General features: G+C 43.1%; 1 protein-coding gene across 3 annotated transcripts in view; it reads right to left on the minus strand.

The window, feature by feature from the left end:
* The window catches only part of LOC112232084 (inositol 1,4,5-trisphosphate receptor type 2), a 174668-nt gene that overhangs the window by 42673 nt on the left and 107108 nt on the right, over positions 1 to 24887 (minus strand). For all 3 annotated transcript variants that reach the window (XR_006083609.1, XM_042323248.1, XM_042323247.1), the window contains exons 43-51: positions 22837 to 22947; positions 22310 to 22405; positions 21408 to 21527; positions 18600 to 18725; positions 17574 to 17766; positions 17334 to 17459; positions 8972 to 9147; positions 5897 to 6061; positions 5272 to 5449 (exon numbers count right to left, since the gene is read on the minus strand). Coding sequence is in view for 2 of the 3 variants with exons in the window: in XM_042323248.1 (XP_042179182.1) it covers positions 5272 to 5449; positions 5897 to 6061; positions 8972 to 9147; positions 17334 to 17459; positions 17574 to 17766; positions 18600 to 18725; positions 21408 to 21527; positions 22310 to 22405; positions 22837 to 22947 (1291 nt within the window). In the remaining variant the exon portion in view is untranslated. The remainder of the gene's footprint in view (positions 1 to 5271; positions 5450 to 5896; positions 6062 to 8971; positions 9148 to 17333; positions 17460 to 17573; positions 17767 to 18599; positions 18726 to 21407; positions 21528 to 22309; positions 22406 to 22836; positions 22948 to 24887) is intronic.

A 24887-nucleotide genomic window follows, 5' to 3' on the forward strand; every position in this document is an offset into this window, starting at 1 on the left:
CAATTTGTCTTTTAATTATCAAGATTCTCAACTGAATTGAGAGAAAAGTAGTACTCTTATTGGCTGGCACCAGCGGAGAACATCGGCCATATCCCCAGTGATTGAGCATATTCACTGTCTTTATCATTGGGTCAGTGACACTTTTGTTTGTATTTGGACAATCATTTCCTCCTCCAGGTTATATAGACGTTGTATTTGTGTCGCTCCTTTTCGTAATATATGGATCAGACAACGTCGTTTTTATTGATCTGTTTGTCAGTGTCAGCAGAGTAGCCTACCCTGTAATTTGTCGTATTAAAAAAGTTCCTGCTAATGTCTCCAGTCATACATAGTGTAGTAGAATTGCTTGAAATGTGTTTATAAAAAGGCCAATGTTTTCCTGTGCAAAAAAGGAGAATAAATTAAGGATAAAGCCTGCTATCTGATAGTGTAGCCTAGGCCTACCCTGAGCCACTACAACTATCCAACCTACTCATCACATTAGGAATAGTAGACTATCTTAGATAAGTCGCAAATGTGAGGATGCATGGAATGCCTGCCATTATAAAAGGTGTATTTTTATGGTTAAAATTTGCTTTGCCAAACTTGAAACTCACATGCCGCCTATGTTAGAATAACTGCCCACATTTACTTTTCCTCAGCCAACAAGACAAACAGCAAAATCAATAGCCTATGTCAATCTACTATCCTCCACAGTAGAAAAGTTGCCCTATTCTATTGGTCATCTTGTCATTCGGTACAAGAAAGAAATAGCCTTTTCCAAACTGACTCTGGGACAGTTGTTGGATGATAGAACCCAAATTCATACAACTAGTACGCCTAGGCTACATCCAATTATAAGCGCAGCAATGCACACAAGGCAGTAGGCTACGTGCGAATGAAAATATCTGTTAGAAATTTAGAAAGAGGGGAAATTTAAATATGCAACAACTAGCATGGGTTGCTAATGACTAGGATTGTGGCATTGGCTACTGGACAATTAAATATAATTGATTTGAAAACCAATAGAAGATGAGAGAAAAAGGCTACTGGTTTCAATGGCATATAGAAGTCTTTAGAAAATAATTGCCTGCACGTTTGGTTGGATTTTGCCTAGTCTAGTCAAGGTAAGACATGCCTCACAATATGCAGTAAAACGCTCAGGTTTCAAACAAATAAGGATATGTCTTCAAAACGGATACTGGTATGTGACGCGCTGAAGCGAGTCTAGTTGCCTATACACTTGAATGGCAAATGGGAACCAAGCTTTAATTACCAGTTGAGAAATAAAAATGTCTTTTTAATCGTGGCCATAGTCTTTTTTAAATGCGATTGGCTTTAGAATTGTTGTGCAATGACTGGTCTTATTAAAGCACATGTTTCACTCCAGCAGCAACAAACAGCTGTTTGAGCTGTATCAGCAGCTCTCACGCTACATCGACTGGTATTTCAATCAATGAAGGATAAAAATGCATTATTTCGCAAAGGGATTTTTTTCTCTCTCTCTCCCAGACAATTGGCTGGCACCAATAATTATTATTATTATTATTTTTTTTAAATCAACCAAAAGCCGGCTATTACCGTCTAACGGAAACCCTGTGGCAAGTAAAGTCCAGGCCTGGAGCTCCCGCTGTGCGCTCAGCCCACAGACAGACAGTACAATAAACACACACACCCAGACCAGCCGGTTATATAAGAGCGCCGCTCTGTTCTACGCTGCACGGCCAGCACGCCAGATTATGCAACAGGTGCATATGTGCTGGTAAATTGTCTCTCCTGGACTGCCCGAGCGTTGTGCGAAAGCACACCCACACTCTTGTATGCATGCACTCACGCTCTGGAAAGCTCACACACATGGGGAAGTGTGCAACGACACAGGCTATTAATGTTCCACTCACAGATGCATGAACGTATAAGCGTGCACGCACACAGTCAGTCAACAGAGACAGAGGTTTATCTTAAATCCATAGTCTTGTAAACTATGTTTCGTAAAATTGTGTTTACTAGTAATTACACATAGCTGTTATGACACAAAGCAAAAAATCCATCCTACTACTCAAAGTCTATATTCCTGTCAGTTCCAACTGACAACACTAAAATCTATTCTGTTTACTCTCCAGCCCTATTTCACTATTGATAAGCAGTGTCTGAAGAGAACAGAGGTTAATGATAAAATGAACCATCTGTCTCATACTGTAACTGCCAGGTGATAACTACCACTGGGTGATAACTACCACCGGGTGATAACTACCACCGGGTGATAACTACCACCGGGTGATAACTACCACCGGGTGATAACTACCACCGGGTGATAACTACCACCGGGTGATAACTACCACCGGGTGATAACTACCACCGGGTGATAACTACCACCGGGTGATAACTACACAGTGGGCAAAAAGGATTGTACTGATGTCATTAGAATGTATTTTATTAATTTGTGGACAGGTTGTATACTGGCTGTATAAGGAGGTTCTCACGACCGTGGGACACAGAATTTACCTGAAAATGACTGAGGCCAGTCAGGTGTGGGTATTGAAGGGGGCCAGTTAGGTGTGGATGGGGGCAGGGTAGGCCTAATGGGAAGACTATGGGGCCTCAGTCCAGTGTGAAAGGAGTGCAGACATCAAATCATCAGAGATCATGGACCTTCTAAGTGAGCAGTGACGAGATCAGTGATCAGCAGGACAGGCTTAGGAGGGTGGGGTGCTGCTGGGGAACAGAGTAAATGGGCAGAGATGCCAAGGTAACCTGCCCAAATGACTATACTGTTGCACACATCTAGTCGTATGAAAAAGTTTGGGCACCCCTCTGAGGCTGCATAATAATTGACTCTGTTGTCACAGAAAATGATCACAGTGGCATGCCATTAATTTTCGAATAAAAGCTGAGTACTGGGGTATTGTCCAGACAAAGATTTTTAGTGTAGCAATATTAAGTTGTATGAAATTAAATCAGATGAAGGATGGTGAGAACGGTCAAAAACAGCCCACAGACCACCTCCAAAGACCTACAACATCATCTTGCTGCAGATGGTGTCACTGTGCATCGTTCAACAATTCAGCGCACTTTGCACAAGGAGAAGCTGTATGGGAGAGTGATGCGGAAGAAGCCTTTTCTGCCCACGCCACAAACAGAGTCGCTTGAGGTATGCAAACGCACATTTGGACAAGCCAGCCTCATTTTGGAATAAGGTGCTGTGGACTGATGAAACAAAGATTGAGTTATTTGGTCATAACAAGGGACGTTATGCATGGCGGCAAAAGAACACAGCGTTCCAAGAAAAACACTTGCTACCCACAGTAAAATTTGGTGGGGGTTCCATCATGCTGTGGGGCTGTGTGGCCAGTGCCGGTACTGGGAATCTTGTTAAAGTTGAGGGTTGCATGGATTCCACTCAATATCAGCAGATTCTTGGGAATAATGTTGAAGAATCAGTCACAAAGTTGATGTTACGCCGGGGCTGGATATTTCAACAAGACAATGACCCAAAACACCGCTCAAAATCTACCCGGGCATTTATGCAGAGGAACACATACAATGTTCTGGAATGGCCATCCCAGTCCCCAGACCTGAATATCATTGAGAATCTGTGGGATGATTTGAAGCGGGCTGTCCATGCTCGGCAACCATCAAACCTAACTGAACTGGAGATGTTTTGTAAGGGGGAATGGTCCAAAATACCTTCATCCAGAATCCAGACACTCATTAGAGGCTTTGGGAAGCTTCTAGAGGCTGTTATTTTAGCAAAAGGAGGCTCTACTAAATATTGATGTGATTTTTCTATTGGGGTGCCAAAATGTATGGACCTGTCTAATTTTGTTTTGATGCATATTGCACATTTTCTGTTAGTCCAATAAACCTCATTTCACTACTGATATATTACTGTGTCCATCAGTTATTTGATAGATCAAAATTAAATTGCTGATCCAAACACCAAATTATTTATAAATGGAAATCATGGAAATTGTCAGGGGTGCCCAAACTTTTTCATACGACTGTATAGCCATGAAATTCTTTGAAAGGCTGGTCATAGCTCACATCAACACCCTGATCCCAGACACCCTGATCCCACTCCAATTCGCATACCGCCCAACAAATCCCCAGATGACCAATCTCTATTGCACTCCACACTGCCCTCACCCACCTGGACGAAAGAAAAACCTCTGTAAGAATGCTGTTCATTGACTACAGCTCAGCATTCAATGCCATAGTCCCTTCCAAGCTCATCACCAATCTCAGGACCCTGGGACTGAACACCTCCCTCTGAAACTGGATCCTGGCCTTCCTGACAGGCCGCCCCTAGGCGGTGAGGGTTGACAACACCACATCCACCACGCTGACCATCAACATGGACTACCTGTATTGACCCTTTTTATGCACTAACTCTTGCAATGACTATGCACACTCACTGGATTCTGTGTCCCTCGGACACACACAATTTCACACTCATCACATATGGGGCGGCAGAAAGCCTAGTGGTTAGAGCGTTGGGCCAGTAACCAAAAGGTTGCTGGATCGAATCCCGAGCTGACAAGGTAAAAATCTGTCGTTCTGCCCCTGAACAAGACAGTTTTTTATTTTATTTTACCTTTATTTAACTAGGCAAGTCAGTTAAGAACAAATTCTTATTTTCAATGACGGCCTAGGAACAGTGGGTTAACTGCCTGTTCAGGGGCAGAACGACAGATTTGTACCTTGTCAGCTCGGGGATTTGAACTTGCTACCTTCCGGTTACTAGCCCAACGCTCCCCGGTAGGCCGTCATTGTAAATAAGAATTTGTTCTTAACTGACTTGCCTACTTAAATAAAAGTTCAATAATCCCTCGTACCCTGCAAATAGACTCGGTACTGGTATACCATGTTATTTTTTACTTATTGTCAGCCACTGTGTATTTAATCATTGTGTCACTACTTCAATTGTAAAAATAATAATTAATATATACACACACACACACACACATATACATTATATATATATATATATCCTTAACCCTGCGTTGTTGGAAAAGACCCTGTTGTTTACAAACCTGTCTACACCTTGTCTACACCTGTTGTTTACAAAGCAAGTGACAAATAACATTTGATTTGAGACCTAGGGTAGTATAGGGGCTGAGGAACAGTGTGTACTAACTGAATTAGGGGCAAAAGTGCAGAGACCTAGGGTAGAGCATAGAGGCGAAGGTAGTGAGTAGGGGGGTGATTGTGGGTACTGAATGAAGGGGGGGGTAATAGGAAAGAGGCCAGGATAGAGATCACGGGGTTCTGTGATGAAGAGGAGAGGGCACTGACCTGGCAGACATTGCACGTCCATGCGGAAGTCGTCCTTGAGGAAGAGGAAGCCCACAATGGAGAAGAGGTAGACCAGGATGAGGGCCAGTACAGCCGTGAGGACGATGGAGCGCCCATTACGCGTCACACTCTTGACCACATTCAGCAGGGTCTCCTCGCGGTTCAGCAGGTCAAAGAGCTGAGGGGCACAGACACACAGTCAGACAGATACAGACACAGCCACACAGCCGTAGGAGAGCTGTAGAGGAACCAGACATCCCATAGCTTCCGATTGGCAGCAATTGCAAAAATAGGAGAGGATGTGTCTTTCTGTAACTGTGTCTGAAAAACCTGGTACAAGGAGGAACAAGGAAACCACAAAGCTAAACGACATAACCACACAACAACCAGCTGCTGTCATCACATGGCACCAAGAAGGGTCCAGACTTAAATCAAGACCATTGTCAAACGTCAATTTGAGGTTTTCTGAATAATAATCAAGTACTTTGAAGTTCAATGAATCCACTTTATTGAATTGAATGGATAACATTTTTAAAAATGAGTAATAATATCAAACATGGTCTTTTTTAAGTTTAATGGTGAAGTGCTGCAGAGAAGACCAGACAGAGAGATTGTTTCGACTAACCAGGAAGCTGTAGAAGAACTCGTGGACGAAGAGGCCCAGCATACAGACGATGACATAGCCCACGTGGTAGAGGAAGGGCATGTCCATGACCACCGGCTTGTAGCCCCGTGTGAACGTCCCCTGGTTGCCCACAAAGCTCACCAGGAACACAATCTTATTGAGGAGCTGGAGAGATGAGAGAGGAGAGGACTGAGAAATGGCTTCCATAGAAGACGATGCTGAAATCACAAGAAAATATTTGTACACTGTAGGCTTGGGCAGTATATCGTATACCGGGGTATTTGGAAAAAGCCAAGCGACATGCATTCTTCATGTCACCTCACATTATTATGAAGCTTACGGTAGTCCCCAGTCAAATGGTGTTAGTTTACAAGCACAACCATGAGAGACCGGAGCCTTGTGATCTAATTACAGTACGGAATTCACAACATGTTTGCCAGCTAGATGACTTATAACTATTAAGTTAACTGTCTAAAATGTGCTGAATGTTGTGCAGTTGTGCATTTGGTTTGCTAATTAGTAGCTAGTTAGCTATCTAGCTAAGCATTCTCTTGGTAACTTCAAAGAATCCCCTCCTGGATCAAGAGCCTTTGCTGGCTAATATTTGTTTTGTGCCGCAAACTGCGAGTAGAATCTTTACAAAATGCTCGCAATGCACTCATTAGCATTTAGTTAGCATTCTCAATGGGATATTAAATGTACTTGTTAACATTGCTAACCTTCGGATTACAGAGTATCAGTGGGGTTTGAAAACAACGACCCTTGTGTTCATTACCGAATATCCCGGTATGAAGGTATGATAATCTGGATACCGCTCAATCCTAATACACTGTAGATTTACTTAAAAATATCTTCTCCATATTTTACTGTTCTGTACTTTTTGCAAACAAATTGCCTCTTGGGAATAATAAAACATCGATAATAGAATTAATTAACAACAGTAATTCTTATTTCCTGATTTAACAATGCCAAAACCGGGAGCATCCCAGCCGTAGACGGGTTGGGGTTAACTTCTCTAGGATAGGGGGCAGCATTCGGAATCTTGGATGAAAAGCATGCCCAAATTCAACTGCCTGCTACTCATCCCCAGAAGATAAGATATGCATATTATTAGTATTATTAGTAATATTATTAGTAATATTATTCGATTTGGATAGAAAACCCTTTGAAGTTTCTAAAACTGTCATGAATCATGTCTGTGAGTATAACAGAATTTATGTAGCAGGCGAAACCCCGAGGACAAACCATTCAGATTGTTTTTTTTTTGAGGTCACTCTTTTCTTTCGTTTTCTTTTTAAAATTTTACCCCCTTTTTTCTCCCCAATTTCATGGTATCCAATTGTTAGTTGCTACTATCTTGTCTCATCGCTACAACTCCCGTACGGGCTCGGGAGAGACGAAGGTTGAAAGTCATGTGTCCTCCGATACACAACCCAACCAAGCCGCACTGCTTCTTAACACAGCATTTAAATAACAAAACAAATTGACAATACAACTTTCATAACAGTTACATAACAATAAAAAGAGGCTAGCCTGCTGGCCTTACTGGGTGGATAGGAACATTAGCCTGCTGGCCTTAGTGGGTGGATAGGAACATTAGCCTGCTGGCCTTACTGGGTCGAAAGGAACATTAGCCTGCTGGCCTTACTGGGTGGATAGGAACATTAGCCTGCTGGCCTTACTGAGTGGATAGGAACATTAGCCTGCTGGCCTTACTGAGTGGATAGGAACATTAGCCTGCTGGCCTTACTGGGTGGATAGGAACATTAGCCTGCTGGCCTTACTGGGTGGATAGGAACATTAGCCTGCTGGCCTTACTGGGTCGAAAGGAACATTAGCCTGCTGGACTTACTGGGTGGATAGGAACATTAGCCTGCTGGCCTTACTGAGTGGATAGGAACATTAGCCTGCTGGCCTTACTGAGTGGATAGGAACATTAGCCTGCTGGCCTTACTGGGTGGATAGGAACATTAGCCTGCTGGCCTTACTGGGTGGATAGGAACATTAGCCTGCTGGCCTTACTGGGTAGATAGGAACATTAGCCTGCTGGCCTTACTGGGTGGATAGGAACATTAGCCTGCTGGCCTTACTGGGTGGATAGGAACATTAGCCTGCTGGCCTTACTGGGTGGATAGGAACATTAGCCTGCTGGCCTTACTGGGTCGAAAGGAACATTAGCCCAAGCTATTTAGGAGGGATATCACACCTAGCACAAATTATTGTCTAGTTCTGTTTTTCCTGCCGAGGGGTGCCCTATACCTGCGCCCAGAGGGTAGTAGTTCAAAGTCCGGGTACAGGGGGTGGCTTGAGTCTAAAATGATTTTGTGAGCCTTGCGGAATGCCTTGACCACAAAGATCTCATCCAGGCCTGTCTGTTTGACTCCAAGTACCTGGCTTGCTGTCGTGATAATCCTTCTCAGCATATTTCTCTGGCTGACAGTGGCATTGCCAAACCAACAAACAATATAAAAAGTTTAAATACTCTCAATGAAATATGTATAAAACAGAGACAGTATAGTACAATTAACATTAAAAGATCCCAGCTTTTTTAGAAAGTACAGTCTCTGTTGACTCTTTTTGTAGATCAGGTCTGTAGTATATTTACTCCACTGAAGCTTATTGTCTAAGAGGACACCCAGATATTTGTATGCCTCTATAATCTCTATGTTCTGACCTCTGATAGATGTTGCAGAGGTAGGTGTTGTATGCATCCTGAAGTCTATGCACATCTCTTTGGTCTTATTGGTATTGAGGACCAAGTGTGATTCGTCACACCACTCTACAAAGTCATTTAGGACTGGGCCATGGTGTTCCTCGTCATCATGCAACAGTGTCATCAGTGACACTGCCTTGATCAGCGAACTTAACGAAGTGTCAGTCAGGATGGCGTAAAGTGTCTTGCTCATGGGCACACCGACAGTAGGTAGCACATGGGATATTGATGCTAGCAAACCTCCGGGTGCCGGCTAACTCCCACCAGATTTACCCCATCTGCCCTGGGATTCGAACCTAGTACACTGCCCGCCTCTCTAACATCAAGGATATCATTGCCCTCGGTAACTCTACTGTACTTACGTTGGCGGCACCCAGTAGCAACAGGGTGGGGTCTAGGCCCAGTGTGTAGATGGAGCGCAGTATAATAGAGACCAGGAAGGGACGGACACTCCCTGGTTTGGGAAGGATGAAGAGCATGGTGGTACACACCACCAACGCCACCCACAGCAGGATGGATACAAAGGGGGGCAGGATGCCTGGGGATGAGATATACAAGCAAATGTCAACAACAACAAAGACAGATTAAGACATTAGCGCTGTTCAGAGAGGTGGCATTTGGATTAATGTATTATGCAACAGAAGTGAGTTTTTCATTATAGCCTGGTCCCAGATCTGTTTGTGCTGTCTTGCCAGTTGGGGACAAGGCTATAGCTAAGATGCAACTGCCAACTGGCTAGACAACGCAAGCAGATCTGGGACCAGGATAGCACTTAGCTACACTTGGCACAACACTATGTTCTCTCTAGTCTCTCTGCCTCTCTCTCTCTCACAATGGGCATGTCCCAATGACCCTTGTGCCCCTCTTAAATTCTGTCTTCTACTTACCATGCGATCCAACGTTTCGTGTGATTATCACACACGTGGTCATGCAGAAAATGCCAAACAAGACTGACTTTCTTGCATCGTGACCTACCTAGTTCCTTTAGATTTCTCCGTGACTACTTTCATGACATGCACAGTCATGTTTCCAGTCACAAGCAGGCTTTATTTAGCCTTTCCCCAAGAGGAACTGGCTGCAACTCACTAGTGGGTACCAGAGCCACTTGAGACCCCTTGGGAACTACTTGCTCATGCTCATTAGGCACCACACAGAAGAAAGACTGACCAACAGGTAGGGACTACCTGAAATTGTCCAATGAGAAACGCTTGTTTTCATGTTCCACTTGAAAATAAAAATGTATACCCCTTTTTCTCCCCAATTTCGTGATAGCCAATAGGTAGTTACAGCTTTGTCCCATCGCTGCGAAGGCCGAGAGCCATGCGTCCTTTGAAACACGACCCCGCCAAGCCACACTGCTTCTTGACACACTGCTTGCCTAAACCGGAAGCCAGCCGCACAAATGTGTTTGAGGAAACACCGTACAACTGGAGACCGTGTCAGCATGCATGTGCCCGGCCCGCCACAGGAGTCACTAGAGCGCGATGGGACAAGGACATCCGGTCCGGCCAAACCCTCCCCTAACCCAGACAATGTTGGGCCAATTGTGCACAGCCTCATGGGTCTCAAGAGACAGCAGGGGTTCAAGTTGTAGAACTCAGTTCCCACATTTGAGTATAAACATGGATTTGATCAGACAAAAATATGCTACATTTTATCTCTGGGACCCTCAGGATGACAAATCAGAGCAAGATTACTGAATGTAAGTACATTATTTACCATCAGAGGTGAATGCATCAAACCAGTTGCGGTGATAAACGTTTGTTGTTGTGCACTCTCCTCAAACAATAGCATGGTCTTTTTTCACTGTGATAGCTACTGTAAATTGGACAGTGCAGTAAGAATAACAAGAATTAAAGTTTTCTGCCAATATAAGACATATCTATGTCCTGGAAAGTTTGCTGTTACCTATGTCATTCTAGTCACATTAGCATACGTTAGCATCAACCATCCTGGTATCGGGACACCGATCCCGTAGAGGTTAAAGTAATGATGATCTGTCATTTGTCTTTGCTTATTTGAGCTGTTATTTCCATAATATGGACTTGGTTTTTTACCAAATAGGGCCATCTTCTGTATACCACCCCTACCTTGTCACAACACAACTGATTGGCTCAAACGCATTATGAAGGAAAATAATTCCCCAAATTAACTTTTAAGAAGGCAAACCTGTTAATTGTAATGCATTCCAGATGACTACCTCATGGAGCTGGTTGAGAGAATGCCAAGAGTGTGCAAAGCTGTCATCAAGGCAAAGGGTGGCTACTTTTAAGAATCTCAAATATAAAATATATTCTGATTTGTTAAAAAAATTAATTGGTTACTACATGATTCCATATGTGTTAATTCATGGTTTTGATGTCTTCACTATTATTATTATTCCACAATGTAGAAAATAGTAAAAATAAAGAAAATCTCTTGAATGAGTAGGTGTTTCAAAACTTTTGACCGGTAGAGAGTGGGAGTGTGTGTGTATATATATATATATATATATAGGGTAGCCTAGTGGTTAGAGCGTTGGACTAGTAACCGGAAGGTTGTGAGGTTGTGACTAGTAACCGGAAGGTTGTGAGTTCAAACCCCTGAGCTGACAAGGTACAAATCTGTCGTTCTGCCCGTGAACAGGCAGTTAACCCACTGTTCCCAGGCAGTCATTGAAAATAAGAATGTGTTCTTAACTGACTTGCCTGGTTAAATAAAGGTAAAATAAATTTAAAAAAAATATAATAATAATAATAATAATAATAATAATAAATATAATATATATATATATATATATAGTGGCAAAGAAGGGGGCTGAGTGATAAATGGCAGATATGTGAGGGCAGAACTAATAAACGGGCTCTGCCCGCTCACTAAAATGGCGCCACCCTGGCCAGAAACTACAATCCCCAGAAGCAAGATAAACCAGGAAGAGAGAGAGAAGAAGGGGCTGGGGATCTGTGAACCATAGAGAAAGAGACAATATTAGAATCGTTTGGATTTACAACCTGGACTGTTTGGACTTACTTGTTGGTGTTTGGACCTGGATCTACCGAGAACCCGATTTGTGTCCCGAACCCTTCTGTCCTTGACCATGCCTGCGGCCTGGGTGGAGAATCCAACAGACAGGTACTGTCGTGTTCGAAAGAACTCTCATTCTGGGGTGATTTTGGTGACGGTCTTACCGCTTAATTTGTGACAAACTCTCCTAACCGTGAAGAGGTTTGTCACACGTGGTGGAGAATGCGGGCACAGTGTGGTCGATGTGAATAAAGTACCACAAAGTACTGTAGACAAAAGGAAGTGTTCAGTTAGTACTCCAAAGGGAAGTCAGGTTTTTTGTGTGGATTTGTTTGTGTGGATAGCTCATCAGGATGCAATGCGAATGTATCAGGACACGTTGCAGGTCCAGCACCTCACCAACCAGCTGCTCACAGAGGAGCAAGAGAGAAACACCCAAGAGAGAATTAAGATTTTTTTTTTTTTTTAATTTAATTTTACCAGGCAAGTCAGTTAAGAACAAATTCTTATTTTCAATGACGGCCTAGGAACAGTGGGTTAACTGCCTGTTCAGGGGCAGAACGACAGATTTGTACCTTGTCAGCTCGGGGATTTGAACTTGCAACCTTTCAGTTACTAGTCCAACGCTCTAACCACTAGGCTATCCTGCCGCAGCTGGTAACCAAGGCCCAATTTGGGCCGCTAGCCCCTTTTAGGCCTTCTCTTAAAGAAATGACAAAGCAGGATTATGTGGAAGCATACCCCACCACCTTCGAAAGAACGGCAGAGAGAGAGAAGTGGCTGCCGAAATAAGAATGGGCAGGGCTTCTGGCACCATACCTGGCAGGGGATGCTCAAAAAGCGTAATTCAACCTAAGAGTTGAAATATGCACAGGATTACGATAAAATAAAGGAAGAGATTCTGACTAGACTGGGAGTGACCGATACCGCGAGGGCACACTGCTTCCACCAGTGGGCCAACAGACCTGGACAACCCCCCTGAACACCAATGTTCGACTTGATTCACCTGACACGGAAATGGTTGCAACCGGAGACCTGTTCACCCGCCGAGATTGTCGAGACCATCATACTCGACCAGCGAGGTCTACCCTGAGAACTTTGATGATGGGTTGGCCAGTGTTTCGTGCATTCATGGGGAAATCCGCCCGTAACCCACAGCCTTAGTGAGCAGACAAACTGAGGACAGGCTGCTGGATTGAGGTCGACGTGGTCCCGAAGATGCCGTATGATGTAATACTGGGTAGATGCTGTCCTAACTTTGCGAGCTCAAGCTAAAATAACGGCATATTTGAGAAGACAAACACCCCTGACCAAGCAGGAAGTTGCATGTAGCCCTCAACCAAAGTCAAGAAAAGAGAAGGTTTCCCAGGAGCCAACCTCACAGGGGCTAGTAGGGGAGGATGAGGAAGAAGGGGCAGACCCTGTCAATAGCGAGCAGCCCGGTACTAGTGCGGCCAGGGTCGATCTGGATCCAGAGGGCGACTATCTAGAACAAACAGACCTGGCAGTGTCCCTGACTAATTTCAGGACGGCCTAGATCCAGGATCCAACCCTGCGGCAAGCCAGAGCAGATGTCTAGATCGTCGATGGTACTCCCATAAATGATAAGATGATGCCTAATAGTTTCCCCCACTTCATGAAAAACAGGTTGGTGTACTGAGTCTCAAACATAGGGGTTGATGTAGTGAAACCGTTGATCCCCACTCGGTACTGGAGAACAGTATTCTGGGGGGACACCTTGGTATCAATAAAACCCGAGACCGGATTGTGAGGAGGTTTTACTGGCCATGATTTCAGAATGAGGTGGCTCGACATTGTGGAGAGTCCCCCGAGTTCCAGTTAACAGCTCCCCAACCAGCTGTTAGAAGCCCGTTAGTGCCAATCCCCATAATCAAAACGCCATTTGAGAGGATAGCAATGGATATAGTGGGCCCACTACCAAATCCGCCAGAGGGCACATTCTGGTCATCTTAGATTATGCCACTCGATACCCAGAAGCCATTCCCCTTCGGATGATGCCTTCCAAAAATATTGCCACAGAATTAGTGCTCCTGTTCACCAGGGTAGGGATTCCAAGGAGATCCTTACTGACCAGGGGACCGCCTTTTTGTCCCGCCTAATGGCAGACCTTTGTAAGTTGTTGCAGGTGAAACAGTTGAGGACATCGGTTTACCATCCTCAGAAGAGAGAATCAACCATTCTCTGAAGTCAATGCTCAGGAAGATAATCGATAAGGATGAGAGAACCTGGGATTGCATGTTGCCGTATCTGATGTGTGCCATTAGAGAGGTTCCCCTCACTGGGGTTCTCACCCTTTGAGCTGGTATATGGGATGCACCCCCGGGGAATCTTAGACATCGCCCGGGAAACCTGGGAGCACCAATCCACACCTTACACTAGTGTTATAGAGCACGTCACAGCAATGCAAGACAAGACAGCCAGTCACGCCAATCGCCAGAGAGCACGAGACAAGCACTAAGAGCACCAGCGGCACACTTATAAACGGCAGGCTACCCTGAGGGGATTTCACCGGGAGATCAGGTGTTATTGCTGGTCCCCACAGTAGAGTGTAAACTACAAGCTACATGGAAAGGACCATATGAAGTGCTGGAGAGAATAGGAGAAGATAATTATCGGATCCGACAGCCAGGTCGTCGGCCTCCAGAACAGATCAATCACATTAACCTGTTAAAAGCATGGAGAGAGAGAGAAACACTAATTGTCACATACCCCACACCCACTCAGGAGGCAGCCGAAGTGCATGTTTCACTTACTCTGTACCCATCACAAGCACAGGAAGTAAAGACCCTGATCCCGAAAAACAGAGATGTGCTTTCAGGGATACCAGGCCGAATTAAGGTTATGGCTCGTGATATTGTTTCCCGACCAGGGAGAAAAGTGAGCATGAGGCCATATCGGATACCCGATGCTCGACAAGCTGCGATTAGAGCAGAGACTGAAAAAATTTTGGCACATGGAGTGGTTGTAGAATCATAGTGAGTGGTCTAGCCCAAATGTGATGGTCTCCAAGCGGTTTTGTAACGATTTTTGGAAGGTAAATGAAATCTCCAAGTTTGATGCCCACCCCATGCCCCGAGTAGATGAACTATTGGAGAAAATTGGTAAAGCTCGGTACATTACGACCATGGACCTAGCCAAAGGTTACTGGCAAATTCCTCTGACCCCCAGAGCCAAAGAAAAGACAGCCTTTGCAACCCCTGACGTTTTGTTTCAATACCCTGTCATGCCATTCGGCTTACACCTGGCCCAGCCACCTTTCAATGGCTAATGGACCAGGTCTTAAAACCGCACCGAGCTTACGCCGCAGCATAGTTAGATGACGTGGGGATCTACAGCCCAGATTGGGAATCCCACTTACCCCGGGTACAGGCAGTGTTAGATGCCCTTAGGAAGGCAGGGCTCACGGCGAACCCTGCCAAGTGTTACTTGAGGTTAGAGGAAACCGAATATCTGGGATACACCGTGGGAAGAAGGATAATCAAACCCCAACTTAAGAAGGTCTAGGCAATTAGAGAATGGCCGAAACCAGTAAATAAGAAGCAGGTTCGAGCCTTCCTAGGGTTGACCAGTTATTATCGGAAGTTCATCCCAAGTTAATGCCATAGTGGCCGCCCCACTCACCGAAATGATGGTGAGTGGGGCGGTGATGCCAAATATGGGATGAAAAGGCCACCAAAGCATTTAGAACATTACAGGAGGCTCTCTGCTGTAATCCAGTGCTGGTGGTACCAGACTTGAGCGCAAGTTCGTAGTTCAGATGGATGCCTCAGAGGTCGGCTTGAGAGCCGTGCTATCCCAAGAGGTAGAACACCCCATCCTGTTTCCTGTTTTTAAACGGGAAGCTGAAACCATGGTAGACCAACTACTCAGTCGTTGAGAAAGAAACGCTGGCAGTAAAGTGGGCTCTAGAGAGCCTGAAATACTACCTGCTAGGACGTCACTTCACCCTCATCAGTGACCATGCTGCACTCACCTGGATGCATAGGGCTAAAGAGAAGAATGCTCGGGTCACCAAAATCACCCCAGAATGAGAGTTCTTTCGAACATGACAGTACCTTGGATTCTCCGTCCAGGCCGCAGGCGTGATCATGGATAGCAGGGTTTGGGACATGAATCGGGTTCTCGGTAGGTCCAGGTCCAAACGTCAACAGGTAAGTCCAAACAGTCCAGGTCATACACGGTAAATCCATCCAATATAAATTGTCTCCTTCTCTATGGTTCACAGATTCCCAGACGCTTGGTCTCGCTCTTCCTGGTTTGTCTTAAATTGTTTAACTTGGATCAAACGTTTTGGGTAGCCTTCCACAAGCTTCCCAAAACAAGTAGGGTGAATTTCGGCCCATTCCTCCTGACAGAGCTGGTGTAAATGAGTCAGGTTTGCAGGCCTCCTTGCTCACACACACCTTTTCAGTTCTGCCCACAATTTTTCTATAGGATTGAGGTCAGGGCTTTATGATGGCCACTCCAATACCTTAACTTTGTTGTCCTTAAGCCATTTTGCCACAACTTTGGAAGTATGTTTGGTGTCAATGTCCATTTAGAAGACCCATTTGCGACCAAGCTTTAACTTCTTGACTGATGTCTTGAGATGTTGCTTCAATATATCCACATAATTTTCCTTCCTCAGGATGCCATCTATTTTGTGAAGTGCACCAATCCCTCCTGCAGCAAAGCACCACCACAACATGATACTGCCACCCCGTGATTCACGGTTGGGATGGTGTTCTTCGGCTTGCAAATCTCCCCCTTTTCCCTCCAAACATAACAATGGTCATTATGGCCAAACAGTTCTATTTTTGTTTCATCAGACCAGAGGACATTTCTCCAAAAAGTACAATCTTTGTTCCCATCTGCAGTTGCAAACTGTAATCTGGCTTTATTGTGGCGGTTTTGGAACAGTGACTTCTTCCTTGCTGAGTGGCCTTTCAGGTTATGTTGATATATGACTCATTTTACTGTGGATATAGATACTTTTGTACCGGTTTCCTCCAGCATCTTCACAAGGTCCTTTGCTGTTGTTCTGGGATTGATTTGCACTTTTCGCACCAAAGTACATTCATTTCTAGGAGACAGAACGCGTCTCCTTCCTGAGTGGTATGACGGCTGTGTGGTCCCATGGTGTTTATACTTGCGTACGGTTGTTTGTACAGATGAACGTGGTACTTTCAGGCATTTGGAAATTGCTCCCAAGGATGAACCAGACTTGTGGAGGTCTACAATTCTTTTGAGGTCTTGGCTAATTTCTTTTGATTTTCCCATGATATCAAGCAAAGAGGCACTGAGTTTGAAGGTAGGCTTTGAAATACATCCACATGTACACCTCCAATTGACTCAAATTATGTCAATTAGCCTATCAAAAGCTTCTAAAGCCATGACATAATTTTCTGGAATATTCCAAGCTGTTTAAAGGCACAGTCAACTTAGTGTATGTAAACTACTGACCCACTGGAATTGTGACACAGTGAACAAAAATTACTTGTGTCATGCACAAAGTAGATGTCCTTACCGACTTGCCAAAACTATAGCTTGTTAACAAGAAATTTGTGGAGTGGTTGAAAACAAGTTTTAATGACTCCAACCTAAGTGTATGTAAACTTCCAACTTCAACTGTATGTCGCTGCTAAATGAATATAGGGGAAACACTGGCAACCATGTGCCCTAATGAATAAGACCCAGCTGTAGGCCAGTAGAAAATCTCACCTTCATCTTCGTCGTCACCGAAGGGGTAGAAGAGAGCCACGGCCACATTGACCAGCACTGCCAGGTAGAAAGAGATGCTTCCCCACAGAGAGATGTGCCGAGAGAACCAGAACAGAGCAAGGTTATCTGAACAGACACAGGGGACATCTGGTTAATATCCGTGGATCACAATAAGCCTGGAAATGTCCCATTAGAAAGAGATTCCAGAATGTTTTGTCAGTGTAAATCTTGGTCTCTTACTGCGTATCTTCTTTTGCCAGCGCATCTCGTTGTAGAGGTCGTCGAACTGCGTGAAGAAGTCATTGACCTTGCTGCCTTGGTCGTCCCTCTCGGTGGTAGTGAACACGCGCGTTTTGGACTCCTCTGTCAGGTACTCACAAATGTTGGGCACTGGGAACACTATTTGCTCCATTGTGCGGTCGTGACGCACAATCTGAAGAAAGAACATGGTATGATGATAACTCTAAGAACAAAAATTAGCTGTACTTTCAGGTAGGCTTGGGCGGTATACCGTATATCAAGGTATTATGCCGACGGTATGATTTGGGGTGCTTGCGTGATACAGTTATAAGCATGGGTGCAAGTTAACGATCTAAGATGTGCTAAATACATTATCTCCAGCTCAAGGCTTCAGTTACTGTATGCATTTGGTTTACTAACTAGCTAGCTAGCCTACATTTGTTTTGTGCATAAAAACAAACATAAACGACTGCTGGTTATACCGTATGCCTCGTTATGGTGAGGAAGTATATGAAGGTATGAAAATCTGGATACCGCTCAACCCTACTTTCAGTGGTATATCTAATAGCATGTTCTAGCATCAAATCAGACAAACAGCAGAATTTCAGACCACAACCACTCAATCAAAGACAGTCCACTAGTTATCGGTTGGCATCATCTCAATGAATGCTTGTTACCATTGCATAATAACCCCTTTGGATTCATTGCTGATTAAGCCACGCAAGAGCAAGAGACAGCAAAATATGATACTCTGGGATATATATAGTATCATATTTTGCTGTCTATATATATATATATATATATATATATATATATATATATATAAATATATATATAAATATATAAAATCTAATAATGTGTTATAGCACCAACAAATATATATTTTTAAAAAGGGCAAAAGAGGCCTGTAGCTTTCCAGAGGGCAAATAATGGTTGAAAGACAGTCATTATGATGTAATTTCAACCAGTATTCCCTGCTGGGTTGGGACAATGGGATTCGATGAACACTGTCTGGATGAGGCCTACCTCTATCTGAGCGGTGTGGTTGGCATAGTAACCGAGGGCGTCTTCTCCCTCTATTTTATGGCTCAGCAATAGCCCCGTCGCTGGCGGCCTCAAGCTCTGCTGCAGGAACTTACTGTGTCTGGCCAGCTGGAACACACACAGTACAACCACTAAGTCAACACAGTACTTTCACTATGTATTGCAGCTCTGAGTTACCCCACCCATTTGATCATCTGATTTGTTTGTAACTTCGTAACAAATGTCTAGCAATGTAAAACACAGAGTATACCAAACATTAGGAACACCTTCCTAATAATGAGCTGCATACCCCCCCCCTCCCTTTTTTCCCCTCAGAACAGCCTCAATTCATCAGGGCATGGGACTCTCTTCAGGGTCTTGAAAGCAGGGATGATTCCAATGCTTCTCACAGATGTGTCAAGTTGGCTGAATGGTCCACCACCCAAAGGACATTCTTGATACACACGAGAAACTGTTGAGTGTGAAAAAGCCAGCAGCTTTGCAGTTCTTGACACAAACAGGTGCGCCTGGCACCTACTACCATAATCCAATCAAAGACACAAATCTTTTCTTGCCCATTCACCCTCTGAATAGTACGCATGCAAAATCCATGACTCAATTGTCTCAAGGCTTAAAAACCCTTCTTTAACATGTCTCCCCCCTTTATCTGCAATGATTGAAGTGGATTTATCAAGTTTTTTTATTTTTTATTTTTATTTTACCTTTATTTAACCAGGTAGGCAAGTTGAGAACAAGTTCTCATGTACAATTGCGACCTGGCCAAGATAAAGCAAAGCAGTTCGACAGATACAACGACACAGAGTTACACATGGAGTAAAACAAACATACAGTCAATAATACAGTATAAACAAGTCTATATACAATGTGAGCAAATGAGGTGAGAAGGGAGGTAAAGGCAAAAAAGGCCATGGTGGCAAAGTAAATACAATATAGCAAGTAAAACACTGGAATGGTAGTTTTGCAATGGAAGAATGTGCAAAGTAGAAATAAAAAATAATGGGGTGCAAAGGAGCAAAATAAATAAATAAATAAAAATTAAATACAGTTGGGAAAGAGGTAGTTGTTTGGGCTAAATTATAGGTGGGCTATGTACAGGTGCAGTAATCTGTGAGCTGCTCTGACAGTTGGTGCTTAAAGCTAGTGAGGGAGATAAGTGTTTCCAGTTTCAGAGATTTTTGTAGTTCGTTCCAGTCATTGGCAGCAGAGAACTGGAAGGAGAGGCGGCCAAAGAAAGAATTGGTTTTGGGGGTGACTAGAGAGATATACCTGCTGGAGCGTGTGCTACAGGTGGGAGATGCTATGGTGACCAGCGAGCTGAGATAAGGGGGACTTTACCTAGCAGGGTCTTGTAGATGACATGGAGCCAGTGGGTTTGGCGACGAGTATGAAGCGAGGGCCAGCCAACGAGAGCGTACAGGTCGCAATGGTGGGTAGTATATGGGGCTTTGGTGATAAAACGGATTGCACTGTGATAGACTGCATCCAATTTGTTGAGTAGGGTATTGGAGGCTATTTTGTAAATGACATCGCCAAAGTCGAGGACTGGTAGGATGGTCAGTTTTACAAGGGTATGTTTGGCAGCATGAGTGAAGGATGCTTTGTTGCGAAATAGGAAGCCAATTCTAGATTTAACTTTGGATTGGAGATCATAGCTTCACCTGGTCAATCTATGTCATGGAAAGAGCAGGTGTTTTTAATGTTTTGTATACTCAGTGTATATTGAGAGGATATGTCTGTGTGTGTGTGTGTGTGTGTGTGTGTGTGTGTGTGTGTGTGTGTACACACGTCCATGCGTGCCAATGTGAGAGAGTAACACAGATGGTCTAATTGTCAAGGAGAGACACGAGATGTAAAGGGATAGAGTCCTTACAGTGAAACAGACCAGTGAGAGAGATCGATGCCATTCAGTGAGACATTCTGCATTAAATCACCAAGCGGAGACATCATTCCCCAATCTGCTCAATTCCAAGTCTCTGTTGTTGACACTGTACTACTTATCCACTCTATCCAATGATGGATTAGGCTGCCTGTCTATTGCTCCTTCTGTGGTGATATAGACATCAGTGAGGGAGACAAATGATACAGTTGTCAGCTGTGATGCGGGTGATACTCAGCTGACTATATCAGACACAGCTGATATTAAGAAGTGTGGTGGCTTTTACTGATAAACAGGAACAAAGAAATTCTTGGGTTGTGTATATATAGAAATGCTTGAGGCAGGAGTGTGGTATCTATGGTATGTTCATTTGCATATGTGGGGTTATACAATGGGGTGGAGTGTGTGTGAACCTCTGTATGCGCTCATGTGTGTACGTGTTATTTCAGAAGTACAGTCAGTCAGCCCAGGAGACCTCAATGGTCATGATGAAACCAGTCAGTTGGTGGGGCAGAAATACCGTCTGTCTGACACTCGGCTCGATTGTGAGTAAAAGACAGAAGTGAAAACGCGCTTGACCTTGTCTGCCCTTTCTACAGAGACACGTCTCTGTGTGGGTTTTCACTATGACTCAACAAAGGAACTGAACCATCTATTCCATTGAAAGTCACATCCATGATCACCAACTGAAATTACATAAAACTAGACTATATAACCACACCTACAGACAAGAATAAGTAGACTTACCTGGCGGGGCAGTAAGAGTGTGTCACATAAGTGAATTAGCTTTTTTTTCCTGTGACACTGATGTACTTATTGGGCCCTTTTTAAAGCACGAATATACATGGTGCACAAAATCTCTCACACACACTCAATTATGCATGTTAAAAAACACACACACATCATGATGTTACCTGGTGGGCCAGGATGTAGATGTTGTGTCCTACATCTTTAGGTTTGATCTGGTCTCCTATAGCGTTCTCCTCAACCTCACTTTCCAGCCCCTGGGCATATGCCTCCTTCATCACATCCACCTGGAACACACATTGTCAGTACAGTGTGTGTGTATATATATATATATATATATATATATTTTATTTTATTTAACCAGGAAGGGCTCATTGAGATTAAAATCTCTTTTTCAAGAGCACCCTGGCCAAGATAGGCAGCACCAAGTCATTAGAAAAACATTAGACAGACAGACAACATGAAAATCTACATCTAGTAAAAACCATTGAATTCACAAGAGTATAAAACAGCAAATTAAAAACATTGACAGGTCAGGGAATCAGCCTCAAAATCCTTCATCAGTGATTTAAAATCACCAATCGGGACAAGTACTTCCAGTTTAAAAGTATTTTGTATGGTGTTCCAAGACGATGGCGCAGAGTACAAAAAAGCCATTTTACCAAATTTAGTTCGGACATTTGGAACAGTTAGCAAGATAAAGTCCAGCGACCGAAGAGAGTACCCACCACATTTCTGAACAATAAAAATGCACAAATAAAAAATGTAGTAAACCCAAAATGGCTTTGTAAATAAAAGTATACCAGTGACTGAGCCTACGAGTGACTAGAGAAGGCCAGCTAACCCTGGTATACAAAGTGCAGTGGTGCGTAAGGGTTTTGCAGTTTAAAATAAATCTCAAAGTCTCATGGTAAAGAGTGTCAATTGATCTCAAACACTGAGCGGAGGCATTCATATATAAAATATCCCCATAGTCTAATAAAGGCATAAATGTAGCTGATACTAACCTCCTTCTGGCTTCAAAAGAAAAAGAGGCCTTATTGCTAAAATAAAATCCCAATCCACTCACCAGCTCCATTGGCCTCATCTTGTAAAGGATCTTCTCGGCATTCTCGCTGTCATGGCGACTCTCCATGATTGCCAGCAGCAGCTTGGAGGCGTTGTTCTAGCACACAGAGAGCATGTCACAATACGATCACATCCTAACCCACTACACAATAATCTATGTTACCGGGAGGAAACAGACTTCAAATCAGTTCTAAAGTAATGAATGAACTGATGAATAGCTGAGATTACACTGAGGAAAGACATTTCTGAAAGAAAGGAGGAAAGAAATCGTGCACTAACATCAGTGGATAACCACATTTTAAGGCCAAAACTACACAGGACAAATGGGACTTTTAACAACAAATGTACTCTCAAATGATTGTCATTGATAGTGATAACTATGTGTGTGAAGTATGATTGTGTATATAGGGCTGGATGGTATACCTATACAATATTGATGTAGGTATAAATGGGCTATTTCTCTGCAGCTTATCTAGCCATCGACTTCCACTGAACACGAGAAGGGGTCTCGTATAGAGGCATGCTAACCTTGAGTTCCAGCACCAGGTCCAGTCGATGCTTCCCTAAAGGGTTGACGGGGTTGACTATTAGAGCTATGATGATGTCGATTCCGTTGGACTCGTGCTTGGCTATACAGGACTGGGACAGCAATAGGTTAGTTAGTGAGTGAGTGAGTGAAAAGTTCACTTTAAATGAGAACAACCACCATTGATTTAAAGAGTTTGTTTCAATGACAAAACCCCATGTACAATAAGTCGACAATAACCTTAGGGATTCTTGAAAGTCGGGAAAATCCTTGTACGGCAGGGGACATTTTGTATTTGGTGGCATTATTTGAGCTAAACAGCTAGATTTAGGGCAAATTTATTTAAGGTGGAAAGAGTTGTTTTTAGAATGTTCCAAATATTTTACATTTAATACATTTCCATGTCAGCTCTTTGACCGGAAATGGACTTGTACGAAGCAAGGTTCCCAATTTCAAACTCTCCAAATAACTGTTTAAAATTCTAAAAACTGGCAATATTGAATATTAACTGAAAAAATATCTTATGTAGTTTATTGCAATAGTCCTCTCTGACTTTAAAGAATATTTCTCAAAACTGATTCCAAAAAAAAAAAAAATACAATATATATATTTTTTAAGTGTCAGATTTGTCTAAAATCCTAAATTAAATCAGGAATGAGCAGGGTCAGCTATAACTTAGGGACCCCTTATTCATGTCCTAACATGTAGTGCAACAAGACCACTCATGGTCTATAAAGTTCTCTTCTTTTGATAGATTTAAACAAACAATATTAAAATCACCATGTCACAACCATAAAAGGTCAACTCCATCACCCGGGTAGATTAAGACTGGATGTGAATTTTGGGTCAACATTTTTTATCTTTAAATTAGGTTTTACAGTCATAAAGCAACTGAGAAAAAACAAAATTGCTACTTTGTATACCACTTGAATGAAGAAAAATTCAACTTTTGTCAACTCCGTTAAACATCAACGTCAGATTTTGTCTGGAGATTTTTAAATAAATAATTTTCTCTATTTTACAAATATTTGTTTTGAACTTTTATTTTTAGAGGCAAAAATATGTCTGTTTTGATTATTTGTTGTCAACTCTGTGAATGGCTTCTCAAGCTGATTGCTAACCCTTAAGATTATCTAAGGGATAATGTTTGCTTTAGAAATTTAGTTTTACCTTCTGAAATCTATAAAAACATGGAAAAATGCTAACAAAATTAGCTCTGGAGCGTTATATAGCACCATAACACAGAAAGATGTTTGGGGATTTGTATTACATCTAATGAACAAATATATAAACACCACATGCAACAATTTAAGATTTTACTGAGTTACAGTTAATTGAAGTAAAATGAATTCATTAGGCCCTAATTTATTGATTTCACATGATTGGTTGGCCCTGGCACCCCAATCAGAATGTGTTATTCCCCCAAAAAAGGGCTTTATTACAGACATAAATACTCCTCAGCAGCACCCCCCTCCCTCCTAACATGATCCCCAGGTGAACCCGGACATGGAGGTCCTGGGCTGGCGTGGTTACACATGTTCTGCGGTTGTGAGGCCGGTTGGATGTACTGCCAAATTACATAAAACGACGTTGGAGGCGGCTTATGGTAAAGAAATAAAAGTTAAATGATCATCTGGCAACAGCTCTGGTGGACATTTCTGCAGTCAACATGCTAATTGCACGATCCCTCAAAACTTGAGACATCTGTGGTATTGTGTTGTGTGACAACAGCACATTTTAGTGGGCTTTTATTGTCCCCAGCACAAGGTGCACCTGTGTAATGACCATACTGTTTAATCAGCTTCTTGATATGCCACACCTGTCAGGTGGATGGATTATCTTGGCAAAGGAGAAATGCTCACTAACAGGGATGTAAACAACTTGGTGCACAACATTTGTGAGAAATAAGCTTTTTTTTGAATATGGATTTTTTCTCTCCAGCTCATGAAACATGGGGCCAACATTTTACATATGTTTCTATCTTCGTTCAGTATATTTTAATTATCTAATGTTAGAATTAAACAATCAAGGCCTTTAAACACTTATGGTGCCT

This window comes from Oncorhynchus tshawytscha, linkage group LG06 (genome assembly GCF_018296145.1).
Source record: "Oncorhynchus tshawytscha isolate Ot180627B linkage group LG06, Otsh_v2.0, whole genome shotgun sequence".
Lineage (NCBI taxonomy): Eukaryota > Metazoa > Chordata > Actinopteri > Salmoniformes > Salmonidae > Oncorhynchus > Oncorhynchus tshawytscha.